General features: G+C 44.6%; 1 protein-coding gene across 1 annotated transcript in view; it reads left to right on the top strand.

Annotated features, from left to right (window-relative positions):
• MAP3K14 (mitogen-activated protein kinase kinase kinase 14) overlaps positions 1-13992 on the top strand; it is a 102590-nt gene that overhangs the window by 53739 nt on the left and 34859 nt on the right. Inside the window, exons 8-10 of the mRNA XM_063138468.1 lie at positions 7833-7964; positions 8411-8515; positions 11995-12158. Coding sequence (XP_062994538.1) covers positions 7833-7964; positions 8411-8515; positions 11995-12158 — 401 coding nt within the window. The remainder of the gene's footprint in view (positions 1-7832; positions 7965-8410; positions 8516-11994; positions 12159-13992) is intronic.

Raw genomic sequence — 13992 nt, 5'->3', positions numbered from 1 at the left:
CAATTACCTCTGAATTTTTTCTACCACTTTATTATATTTCAATATTTTTATATTCATTTTCCACCTGTACGCTTCTTTGTAATTCTTCTTAATTGCAAATTCTAAACTTAACAATGCGTCTGTTACCTTTATTACCCCCATTTCCATTTTACAAATCTTAGTTGCAAAAACTTTTGAGACAAATATGTGATCTATCCTGGAGTATGTATGATGAACTGGGGAGTAATATGAAAACCCAGGCTTAGCCCCATTAAGTAGACGCCAAGAATCCACATAATCATTTTCTTTTACTAATTTATTCAATATAGTGATATCATTCCTCTTTTCAACGTTAGTGGGGTTTGACCTGTCCCATCTATTATCCATAACCATATTAAAATCCCCAGCTAAGATAACATACCCCTCCTTGAATTCTTCTATTTCTTTAAATAATTTTATAAAAAACTCTCTATGTCTTTCATTTGGGGCATAAACATTAATCAATGTATATACCTTTCCTTCAATTTTACCTTTTATCATAAGATATCTACCACTATCATCCTTTTTTATGGTTTCTAATATAAATCACTTTTTTTTAAAATCAAAGTGGCCACTCCATTTTTTTTGAAGTCCCCAATGACTTTTCATAATAAGCTAACCACTTTGTCCTTATCATATTTACATTTTCGTACCCTTGATGTGTTTCTTGCATCATAATAATGTCAGATCCTTCCTTATTAAACATTTGTTCTATTCTCCTCCTTTTCACGACTGCCCCCAAACCTTTAACATTGAGTGTTGATACTTTTATTTTTTTATCCATATTCGCCCTTTTGATGTCTCTTCCGATCCCTTGTGCTCTGTAACTCAAATTCACATACATAAAAACACAAACACCATAACAAAACCCTCAAACCCCTTACTCTAACCCACACCATCCCCCCTTCCCCCCCACCCCTCCCCCCACCTCTTCCCACCCCCAAATCCCCGTAAGTCTAACACTCCAGCCATCTACTTTAGGGGGAGGGGGGAGGCAGTGCTGCGCCTGGCCGGCAAGGTCTCTATGCTTAACATTTCTATCTACAATTACCTCATAATGCAGTTAACAATTCTATTACATCCCAGATGCCCCAGCCTCACTTCCCCACCGCCTGTTTCAGTCACACTTGCTTCCTCATACAGACCCAAGCTCTTCAGCAACTCCTTTCCCTGATCCAAAGAGGTTACTCTGTGCTCTCCCCCACCATATGTAAATCTTAAAAATACAGGAAAACCCCAAGCATATTTTATTGTTTTCTTCACTAATATTTCTGTTATCGGCTTGACACTGCGTCTCCAATTCAATGTGTGCTGACAAAGATCATTATAAATTTGCACTGATTTGCCTTTATACTGTAGCAGGGCCATAGATCTCAATTTCTTCATAACTTGCTCTTTTTTATAATAATTGCCAAATTTCACCAAAATATCTTTGGTAGCTCCTCTATAATTTTGCCCCCCCCACTCTGTGGACTCGGTCCAGATCACAGTCCTCTAATTCCAAATCAGGCATCATCTCTTTGAACCACTGCAGAATTATATCTCGCAAATTTTCTCCTTGAATTTGAATTAAATGTTTTATACGAAGTGATGAACGACAATTTTGATCTTCTAAAGCTATCAGCCTTAATTCATGGTCCTGGAATTGCACATCGGACAGTTTTTCAAAAGCCTCCTGTCTCTTCTCGATCAGGTCTGCTCCTGCCTCCAAATCCTTTATACTCTTGACGTTCTGTGCTATTTTATCAGCCAACACAATCATCCGCTTGTCTAATTTTTCTGTTTGCTGGTCCATTTTTTTAAAAAATGGTTACATTGTTTTCTGCAATAACACTCTTGATTTCAGCTAAGGTGGCTGGCTGGCTGCCAGCTGATTTTCCACCTTCCGCCATTTTAGTATCTTCTGCTGCTGTGTCTGTATCTCCCTGTTCTTCTTCCGAAGCCAATTTTTCCAAATGAGGGAGGTTGTGATTACTGGGTCGTTTCCTTGACCACGTAACTTTTGCAAATTCCGTTTTAATTTTTCTTTTTATATTCGACATAGGGCATAAATCTCTTTCTTAAGTCCCGGCTCCCCGTCTTGCCCAGGCTATTTTTATCTCTCTGTGCTTTTCAATACTTAATAACTCTTTCTTCTCTGCGGTGGGGGAATTTCACCATATATCAAGACAGCATTTGCTGGGGGAGATCGAACAACCATAAAACACAGTTCCAACAGTATCAAGCAGTCGTCTCCCCTCCCCAAATGTTGCAAGTGCTCCAAATGCTGCAGTTCATTTCCCCCCCTATAATCTCAAATTAGCACACCGTCCGTCAGTCTATGCCTGGGTTGCTTTCACTCTGTAAAGCCGGTAATTAACAGCTCTTCGCTTTCCAATAAAAAGTGAGATTTGCCATAAATCAAGTCCACGTCTCTAACAATAACAAGCAATTAACTGCCGTGCACTTCCCAGCACACAGCAGTCTCTTTCACTTTCAACTAGAGACGTTGTACAGCTCTCCAACCGCTTCAAATTTCTCACTTTTAAATCATTTCAACTTTACACCATTATCAGCAACATCAACAATTAATATTTATAGTCCTTTTCCGTCGTGTTCCTTTGAAATTTATGCCCTTTTAAAAGGAGATAATTGACTTTTCCGGCGTGGCCGGTTAGAAAGTTAAGAAACTCTTACCAGCTCCATGGCCGCCAAGCTCCGCCCCCCCTGGGCTCCACAATTCAAGAAGGATGCAGATAAGCTGGAACGTGTTCAGAAGAGGGCAACCAGGATGATCAGGGGTCTAGAAACAAAGCCCTATGAAGAGAGGCTAAAAGAACTGGGCATGTTTAGCCTGGAGAAGAGAAGATTGAGGGGAGACATGATAGCACTCTTCAAATACTTAAAAGGTTGTCACACAGAGGAGGGCCAGGATCTCTTCTCGATCCTCCTAGAGTGCAGGACATGGAATAACGGGCTCAAGTTAAAGGAAGCCAGATTCCGACTGGACATCAGGAAAAACTTCCTGCCTGTTAGAGCAGTGCGACGGTGGAATCAGTTACCTAGGGAGGTTGTGGGCTCTCCCACACTAGAGGCATTCAAGAGGCAGCTGGACAACCCTCTGTCAGGGATGCTTTAGGGTGGATTCCTGCATTGAGCAGGGGGTTGGACTCGATGGCCTTGTAGGCCCCTTCCAACTCTGCTATTCTATGATTCTATGATTCAATAGAAATTCCATTCTCACCCATATTACTACAGACCTTTAAGCAGACATGGACGTCCCCTTCATTAATTTCACCGACATCACACAGACTGGAATCTATGTACCGAGTTCAAAATAAGGATGTAAACTTCCTATTCTCGCATCCAAAACCAAATTCTATAATTGTCGAATCTTCTCACTCCAGATCGCAAAAGGCTCATTCCTCCCCCATTGATAAAGAAGGGTGCAGACTAGATTTCATGGGCCGCCGCACCTATTCTGCATCAGCACTGGGACTTCAAGTCACTAACTACCAAGCGCTTATGGCACGCTACCAGTTGCTCCTGTGGGACAAAATAGGGTCCCTATGTGACTACTTACCAGAAGACCAAAGAGAACTTGTGCGAGTCTTCCAGGCTCAAGCATCTAAACTTTCTAGACTCCAAATCAACTCTACTAGACACCAAACAGATTGCTACTCCAAACTCATGACAGGCGCAGTAGCCCTTCGACACCATGCTTGGCTCAGGTCAGCTGGCCTTACACCAGAGGCACGGTCACATATTGAAAGCCTTCCTTTCGATGGGGATGGCCTCTTCAACTCAAAGACCGATAAGCAAATGGACAATGTCCAAAAAGCAAGAACAACGGCCAAAAAGATGGGCCTTGGTCTGCAACAACAACAGCAACAGCAATCTCAAAGACCCCGCCGCTGGTTTCGTCAATACCAGCCCTATGCACAAAAACAGCCCTTTGACAGGACACCGAGATTCCAATCCTCTCAAACCTGTCAGAGGAAGACGACTACTCCCCCAAATAAATTCAAAACACAGAAAAAGGGGGATAGTTTCTCTAAATGCCGTTTTTGACGCCACACCAGAATCCCAATACCATCTCTTTCGGAATCGACTGGCACCATTCTTCCATGCATGGGAAAGAATTACCACCGACTCATGGGTTCTAAACATCGTCCTTACAGGATACATAATCGAGTTCGAGACCCTCCCTCCCCTCGGTACTGTGAAGTATACAACACCATCAAAGATACTTATCCAAGAAGCCCTCACCTTGCTACACAAAGGAGCAATCGAGAAAGTGCCCACAGAGTTAACAGAAAAAGGCTTTTTTTCTCGGTACTTCACAGTACCAAAGCGGGATGGGGGTCTCAGACCCATATTGGACTTAAGAGACATCAACGCGTTCATACGCCCCCAAAAATTCAAAATGACCACCTTACAATCCACCCTACAGTTCTTAAGGAGAAATGCTTGGTTTGCCGTCGTCGATCTCAAAGACGCATATTTTCATATTACCATCCACGAATCTTGTCACCATTTTCTACACTTCACCATCGGCACACATGTCTACCAATTCTGCGTCCTACCTTTTGGCCTCGCGACTGCCCCGCGAGTATTTACCAAATGCATGGCTGTCGTCTGTGCACACCTTCGTCTACTCGGTGTCGAGATTTACCCGTATTTAGACGACTGGCTCCTCGTCGCGAACTCGAAACAACATCTTCAAAGCCAGATCTCGATCACCCTCGATCTGCTCAACGATCTCGGCCTGTGTGTGAACCGCGAGAAGTCCGTTCTTCAACCGACTCAGTCAATAACTTTCATAGGAGCTTGGCTCGACTCACCGTCGGCAAGGGCCTATCTCCCCCACAAACGATCCTGACTCCTGATAAAAAGGGCACAGGCGATGATGTCAACCACTCGCACTTCGGCTCATTCCATTCAACGCCTCCTGGGTTACATGGCGTCGACTGTGGCGGTAGTCGAATGGGCCAGGTTCTGCATGCGACCTCTACAGCTGTGGTTCCTCCGATGCTTCGACAGACACCGCAACCCCAAGTTGCATTTCCTCCTTCTTCCACAGAAAACAGCTCAATCCCTCCAGTGGTGGACAAAGCCCCGCCACCTCCTCCACGGAGTTCCATTCCAACCAATACCGCCTTCACGAGTCCTCACCACAGATGCCTCCACCATAGGCTGGGGAGCCCATTGTGGCCCCCTCCAGATCCAAAACCGATGGTCACCACGGGAAGCGCAAAACCATATCAACTTCCTAGAACTCGAAGCGGTCAGAAAAGCCCTGCTAGCATTCGAACCCGAACATCTTGAACCAGCATGTTCAGGTCCTTACAGACAACACCACAGTCTTGTGGCATATCAACAAACAGGGAGGTACCTGCTCCCCAAAGCTGGTCAATCTCACCCTACAATTGCTGAACTGGACTATCCCAAGGGGAATACACCTTACTGCACTTCACATCGCTGGCACAGACAACTGCCTAGTGGACTCACTCAGCCGCCAGATCCACATCCACCACAAGTGGAAACTTTCAACCTCGGTGGCACAATACCTCTTCCAACGTTGGGGCCAACCAGCTGTGGACCTCTTTGCTACCGAGGAAAACAAGGCCTGCAAAGCCTATTGCTCCAGGGGGAGTGTAGGGACTGCTTCCAAGGGGGATGCATTCTTCCACAATTGGCACGGTTCCCTCCTCTACATATTCCCTCCTTTCCCCCTGCTACACAAGGTCATAGCCAAGATAATCACAGACAACACGGATTGCATGGTAGTTGCTCCTCGATAGCCCAGGCAGACTTGGTTCTCCCCTCTTCTCCGCATAGCAGAACAGAACTCTTATACTCTACCACTCATCCCATCTCTCCTATCCTGCAACCAAGGCCAGATCCACCACCCGGACCTACACACTCTCAACCTCTCAGCATGGAGGATACACAGCACCTGACTGAGCCTCCCTCCATCTCAAATCTTCCTACAGCTATCAAAGAAATCTTATCAGCATCTATAAAACCATCCACTAGACGCTCCTATTTGTGGAAGTGGGCATCGTTCTCCACCTTTGCTGCTGCCAATTCTTTCCAGCCGGAACACTGCTCAGTAAAGGACGTCCTCCTTTTCCTCCACCACCTGTACTCCAAAGGGCTCCAATACACTTCCATTAGAGTATACCTCGCGGCAATATCAGCCCATAGAGGTGAAATTCAGAGCAGAACCCTGTTCTCCACTCCAGTGGTAAAAAGATTCCTCCGAGGCCTGATGAACCTAGTCCCACCAATTAAACCTATATATCCAGCTTGGAGTCTTTCTGTAGTCCTCAATGCTCTCACCACTAAGCCCTTCGAACCACTTGCCACTGCATCTCTTCACCTACTCACATGGAAGGTAGCCTTCCTAGTTGCCATAGCATCTGGGCGTCGAGCAAGCGAACTCTGTGCACTCCACGTTGACCCACCGCTCACAGTTTTTCATACTGACAAAGTCGTCCTTCACCCAGACCTTGCCTTTCTCCCTAAAGTGGACTCGGAATTCCACATTAATCAGCCGATTATCCGACCTGCCTTTTTTCCTTCCCCCACCACCTCCCTTGAAAAGCGATTACATTGCCTCGATGTCAGACGAGCACTTGCTTTTTATAAAGACAGGACACAGTCTTTTCGTAACACCAACAAACTCTTTATTTGTTATGGAGGCAATCAAAAGGGTCAAGCAGTATCCTCACAACGCTTCGCAGGCTGGATAGCACGTACCATACATCTTGCGTACCAACTTTCAAGACTCGAGCCCCCAAGTGGAGTTAGAGCGCATTCTACCAGAAGTCTGGCTACATCCACAGCCTTCGCCAGGGGAGTTCCACTCATTGACATCTGCAAGGCAGCTACTTGGTCGCGCCCCCTGACATTTGTCAAGCATTATAATGTCGACATCCACTCTCGGAACGACTCTTCCTTTGGCAGGGCAGTCCTTTCTGCAGTCCTACAATGACACCGACCCTCCTCCGGTAAGTGCATAGCTTGGTAATCGCCCATAGTGTGATGCACAGAGACCACGAAGAAGAAGAACAGGTTGCTTACCTGTAACTGTGGTTCTTTGAGTGGTCATCTGTGCAGTCACACAACCCCCCCTCCGTCCCCTCTACGGTGTCATAAATCTTGATACAGAAAACCCCTTCTCTTTCCTCTCGGTACCAGGTTCGACTCTGTCGCAAAGGAACTGAGGGGAAGGCGGGAACGGGTAGAGGCATGCGCAATGGACGGTAGGGGGAGGGGTTCCCGCCTTATTAATGGTTTTTTACTCAGCTACTGAGTAAAGCGCAGAGCCCATAGTGTGATGCACAGATGACCACTCAAAGAACCACAGTTACAGGTAAGCAACCTGTTCTTTCCCTTTGCACTGCTTCCCTTTCCACAGCCACTTCAAACTAAGCACACGAACCACTTCAGCATCTTCCTTTCACAGCACCAATCAGTGCTTGGTGCATGAGCTACAACTGGCCACCCCACTACACATCCCTCCAGTTGTCTTGGGGTGGTTATCAAGCTCACAAACTAGACACTGGATGATGCTGGGAAGGCAGGGGGAGACCACGAGAACTCATCACACTCCTGGTGGAGTAAGATGCTTATCATTCATAAGCAATGCTTACCAGTTTGTAGCTCTGTACTTATAAGCCATCTATGTATTGTTGTACTTTAAATTTGTGTCTTTGATGCATTTTTTCTTGTCTGGTGGAATTTGAGAACTCCTTGACAGAGTTTTTTGTAGCCCCAAGAGGCTAATGGGTCGAATCCCAATGAAATGTGGAAATTCTTCCTTGCAGGTGGGTCACTTGGTCAACTGCTTAAGCAACATGGTTACTTACCAGAGGACAGAGCTCTTGATTATCTGGGCCAAGCATTGGAAGGCTTGGAGTATCTTCATGCTCACAGTATTATCCATGGAGATGTAAAAGGTATGTGCTTTGTTTGTTAGCTGACTTCTGCGTAGCATAGAGTTTGCCCCAGAGTGGGATTCACTCTTGGAAATCTAGTAGAGCAAGGGCGGCTGAGGGTGCGGGGGAGGGGAGATGCTTTTTGCAGACACTTTGGCATAGTTCCCATTAAGGTGGTAAACCTGTTTTGACTTTACCACTATAGATTGTATGTGGAGGTTCACATGACACATGATTGAATGCCATGCCAAAAATAATCTTCCACTTAGAAACTAAATGTTAAGGCGAAGGTTTCTTTTAGTTTCTGCTATGATGGTGCTTATTGTTGCACACTCAGTCATGGTGCCTCCACCAAAGTGGTACAGTTCAGACATGGGTTGGTTACTTAAGAGAAGAACTAAGCCTTGTCATTGCAGCGTGCTTGGATCCTAATGGCAAGCAAACCTTTGCAAACCTTTCTTTGCCAGCTGACAACATCCTCTTATCTGGTGACGGAAGTCATGCTGTCCTCTGCGATTTTGGTCATGCAGCTCACCTTCACCCAGATGGCATGGGGAAATACTTGGTGACAGGTAAATGATGGCAGGTTCTACAAGAGGCTGCTGATACCCTCCTCCCCCAAAGTCTAGTTTTGGGCTGCTCAACACATTCTACTTTAAATAAAATTAGACAATCTGCCTGCCCTGCCTGTTGCCATTCCTGCATTGAGATATGCTACTTTCACAACACTGTGTTTCCTCTCAGCATTATATTTAGGCATAATCAGGGATGTATGAAAAATAAGCAAATTCTGTACCCAGACAATTTGTGTTCTGTGCCGAAAAAGATTCATTCTGCAACTTGTATCAATTGTGCAAACTGAGTTATTCTGCATAATTTATTCTGGTTTTGCTAGCCATTAGAGGGGAAGGTCATTGGAAACCCATCTTCCAACTACTGGAAATCTCGTTCAGCCACCTCTCTGACTTCTGAGTTTTTAGCAAATATCTTTATTCTTTCAAGCATATTCTTGTAGCTGTAACCTTGACTTGCTTTCTTTAAAAAGAAAACAATAATAATTTGCAGCTATGTAGTACTTTAGAATATGTAGTACTTTAGAATGTTTAAAACACCTCCCATACCGTATCTCATCCTAAAGTAGGTCAGTATTATTATCTCCTAATGGCAGCTGAAGGATCAAGGCTGAAAAAAGTGTGATTTGCATAAGATCACTGACCGAGCTCATGGTGGAAGTGTGATTTGAACTGCTGACTTCCTGATTTATAGGTCTGTCTCTTAGCCTCGTGTGGCGCAGAGTTTTAAGCGGCAGTTACTGCAGCCGAAACTCTCCCTATAGCCTGGTTCTCAGGCAGCTGGCTCAGGTTGACTCAGCCTTCCATCCTTCCGAGGTCGGTAAAATGAGTACCCTGGGGGAAAGGTAACCGTGATTGGGGAAGGCAGTGGCAAACCACCCTGCTACAAAGTCTGCCAAGAAAATGTCAGCGAAAGCAGGCGTCCCTCTAGGAGTCAGCAATGACTCAAGTGTTTGCATGAGAGGTTCCTTTCCTTTCTCTTAGTACATGAGCTCTGAGAGAGCTGAAATTATCAGGAAGCTTAATTTTATACTCTGCATAGTCCTTGCAATACCGTATTCTGTGGCAGGTAACTTACTCTTGTGCTGCAGGTTGCAAGTGCATGGAATACAGAGACTTGTTGCTCAGGTGTCAAAGAGACAGAGCAGCCTTAAGCAAGAGGCTCCCACTGCAAAGGAGCATATAGATGCTTTTCTGCTGATTCTGCTTTAGGAATCCTGGAAAGCGAGATTCAGTTTGGCCAGGCTGTATGGGCATATTACCTCCCATTGCTTTTGCATCTGAGTGCCTAAAACTGCAATGTTAGAGTAATTAAAGTACAATTCTTTTTGTTCTGGAAAGGCTGCCTTCTGCACTAGCCTTGATGCTATTAGACAGATGCCCTTCATCTTTGTATTACATATATATATATATATATATATATATATATATATATATATTACACACACATATATATATGTGTGTGTGTGTGTGTGTGTGTAAGTAAAACACAGGCCTTCACCAACCACAAGTCCCAGGATACAGTGCCATGCCTTCTTATGTATGCTTCTACTCCTGTTTGTTTGTGTATGGCTGGAGTCCCCAACTTTTTGGAGTCAGTGAGCACATTTGGAATTTTGAGAGTGCCTCTCACTATCATGGGTGCTCTCACAAAATTGCTATCACAAGGCAAGTTTCCTATTCTCAAAATGGTTACCACAGCCAGTCAAAAAATACCCAATTCACAGAAGGCAAACAGGGCACTTCATTCTTACAAATAAAGATGGAACAACTCTGGAGGCTGGTACTTTGCTTTGCAGTATGACGGCCTCCCAGTTGATATTTTTAAATTTAAAAAATTCTTGTGATTTTTTAAATAAAAAAAATCAGGAAACAAGGAGCCTGATGGGTTCCGGGCACTTCATTGGAGGCCCTGGGTGCAAGGGTCTTAAAGGACCAAGTGGAACTGAGAGGGGGAAATCAAATACTGTCTCTGTAGTAAAATAATTGTACTTATTAGAGATTTACTGTCTAACAATACAATACTAATTGGCCCATAAAACCCACTATGGTATGCAAGGTTCTTGACTTTTCCAACCTCTTACAGGTCAAGGGGTGGGGAGAGATGGTATTTGGGCAGCCAGTTGGCAGAATCTCTATGTCACAGGATGTGCTATGACCTGGCCCATGAGTATAAGGGCGACCCAGTCAAACAGAATGCTCCTGTTTGCCTTTCCATTGCAATGACCTAGGTTGAATTCTTTATTTTCCCTGGCTGCCTCCACCAAACAGCCAGGGAAACAGCCAGGACCCTGGGTCTGTTGTAAATACCTTTAGGTAGTGTGGTGGTTGGGTAATTCAACGAGAAAGGAGGCCATAAGGTTCAACATCAGAATGTTAAGTTTATTGAAAAATTATTATTATTATTATTATTATTATTATTATTATTATTTTAACATCTAAATGGTTACAACACACACACACACACGCACACACACATACACATACACACTAAAACCATAAGAGAAAAAAGAAATAAGGGTAAACCAGGGGTTAAACACATCCAGCTAATGCCCAACTAGACTGTGTTCCTATTTTCCAAGTTTTTCCCATCCATACCTTTTTGAGAGTTCTCCGCTTTTGTAAGCATATTGGGCTTTTCCTAAGCAGCTCTCTAATTTTCTATCTATTTCTGATTCTTTCCTTCCAACCTTCCTTTCTCTATTTCAGCCTTCCTTTATCCACTTTCCTAAAAATGCCCTTTTCGCCTCAACATTATATAAGTAAAATTTACCCTGTTCTCTTGTAACTTACCAATCAAGAAGACTTGTCTTTATCTTAATTTTCTTATATTGAGCTCTGCTCACATTTATCCAAATCCTTTGCATTTTATAGAACCAAAACCTGCCTTGCAAAATTACAGCCCTTTCTAAGCCTCAATGTAAACAAGACCCTTGTTGCTTCCTCCTTATCTTGTTAGTCTTTTGCAGATGTAATGACACTGAAGCCTAGTAAAACATTAACAGAACTTTTGACCTTTTTATGTTACACTGAACAGCTTATACAGAGGAAACACTAAGCCCATAATACCCAAACCCAACTATATAGAAAATTAGAAGGTACTTCTGTTCCCTCACACTTTAAAACAGTGTTCAGTGTTCCCCTCCACACAGTATTGAAGAAGCTTGGGGCAAGTATATCATTTTATTATTGCAACAAATCTGTGAAATAGATTTAGATCAAGAGATTATGATTTGCCCCCCTTGAGTTTCATAGCTCAGCTGGAACTTGAACACGTTAGCTTCCCCCCACCCCTGCCACTCAGTTATACTCCCAACATTGCATCTAACTCCAATCTACTAGACGCTACTGGATCTCTGTTTGGTTCCAAGCCACATATCTAGCCTTGAACCTTTTAAGAATTGTCTAATCATGGCTTCTTCCATGTAAGAGGTCCCACCAAGACTTTAGAGAGGAGATCTCCTGTGTTGCACTTCCAGGGGATTACGTTCCTGGTACAGAGACCCACCTGGCCCCTGAAGTGGTGATGGGAAAGCGCTGTGACTCCAAAGCAGACATCTGGAGCAGCTGCTGTATGATGCTGCATCTACTGAATGGCTGTCACCCTTGGACCCGATACTACAATCATCCTCTATGCCTCAAGGTAAAATGCATGTTAGTAAATTAACAGTAAACCCTGCTTGGGGGACTGGCATGTTTAGTAGGGATGTCTGTCGCTCGAAAATCCATTCCATTCAAGCCCAACTGATTTGCGCAACATGTCTGATCCGATAAGCAGGGGCAAACTAAATCAGATTTTGTTTTTTGTACTCTGGGGAAAGCTTGCACAGTTTTTTCCCCAGGTTCTGCCATTTGGTGCAATTTTTGGGGTGGGTGGATGAGTCTTGAAATATCTCTGATGTGGTGGGTGTCCTATTTACCTGCTGGGGGTTGAGGCTGGACTGGTGTCTAGTGAGTCAATAGCCGAAAGTACAACAAAGAGGAAAGCTGAGCCAGAGTCCACAAATAGTCGTAGTCTGATCCAAAGAAGCAAATAACAAAGCCAGGCAGTATAGACAAAATGCAGAGAGAGTACTCAAATCCTGGCCAACACCACATACAGAGCAGAGTCCAAGAAGAAGGCAGGGTCAACAGCCAAGTCAAACATAGATGCTGTTTCCAGCAGCTTCTGTGAGTTTCTCCTGGGCTTTTTATCCTGGAGCTCACAGAGGCCTACCCAAGCCCTAACTTCAAATCAATTGCAGTGAGTCTTCCTTGTGAGAAAGGCCCTTTAGCCATGAGGAGCCCCTGTCCTCCTGAGTAGACATCTGTTGCAGCGTGGCGCTTCATCAAGGTTTTCTGAATTGGGCCTGCCTCTTCTGATGCTGTCGCTTCCTAAGACTAGGGGTGCACTCAGCCTCCTCCTCCTCTGAGGCAGACTCTTCTTCCCCAGGGGCCGGGACCTCAGCAGGCTACTCAGGCTGAGGCCCCTGGTGTGGCGTAGGCTCTTGCAGGACCTAGGCATCTGTTATGAGAAACACGACAGCAGCATCCTTCGCTGGGGCTTCTAACACTTCCTTCTCCTAGGAGCCTTCCGATATGTGCATGACAATGGGAAAATACCACCACCGAGAGCTACTCCCTGTGTTTTCTTTGCCTGGGTGATGGGCATTGCGGTGACTCCTGTGCACACTGCCAGGCTTTTACTAAAGAAGCTCGAAGGAGCTGAACAGCTTGCCTTTATGTCCTATTGTGGTAGCAGGCATTTAAAACTGCAGACATTGCAGCACAAAACTGGCCGCTTCATCTCCTTTTGATGGCGTCAGTCTTCCCTCAGGGTCTTCCCTCAAGATTGATACTCTAATCTACCCCCACCAAACTCTCAGTCAGTCTGACCAAATCCTGCAAGACCCTCCCACCCCCCAGCTGCATTTCTGGGGCACGACCAAAGAACCAGGAGAAGTCTCCGCTGTGGCACCCCGGTTGCGGAATGAGGTCCCCAGAGAGGTCTGCCTGGCACCTACACTGTACTGCTTTCGTTGACAGCTGAAGACCTTTTTATTCTCTCAGTATTTTAACACTTAATTTTAACTTAAATTTAAATTTTACTGTTCTAACTCTGTATTTTAATCTTATATCAATTTTGCTGCGTGGTTTTATCCCGGTTGTGCTTTTTATACTGTATTTTGTATTTGTGCTTTTAACATGTTGGTTGTTTTATTATGGTTTTAACTTTTGCGAACCGCCCAGAGAGCTTCGGCTATTGGGCGGTATAAAAATGTAATAAATAAATAAATAAATAAATAAAATAAGAAGAAGATCTATAAAATCAAATTCGATGTCAAACCTACGGCTGCAGACCAGCCTTTGGCAGCACCTATGACTTTGATGCTGTCAGACTCACAATCACCTCAGGTTCCATCACCTTGTCTGAGGTCACCTACACTTATCCTGAAGAAGTTGAAGGCTCCCCTCTTCCCCCCTCCCCCCATGCATGG

Source organism: Elgaria multicarinata, chromosome 11 (assembly GCF_023053635.1).
Source record: "Elgaria multicarinata webbii isolate HBS135686 ecotype San Diego chromosome 11, rElgMul1.1.pri, whole genome shotgun sequence".
NCBI lineage: Eukaryota > Metazoa > Chordata > Lepidosauria > Squamata > Anguidae > Elgaria > Elgaria multicarinata.
This window is presented reverse-complemented; position numbering and strand designations above follow the sequence as displayed.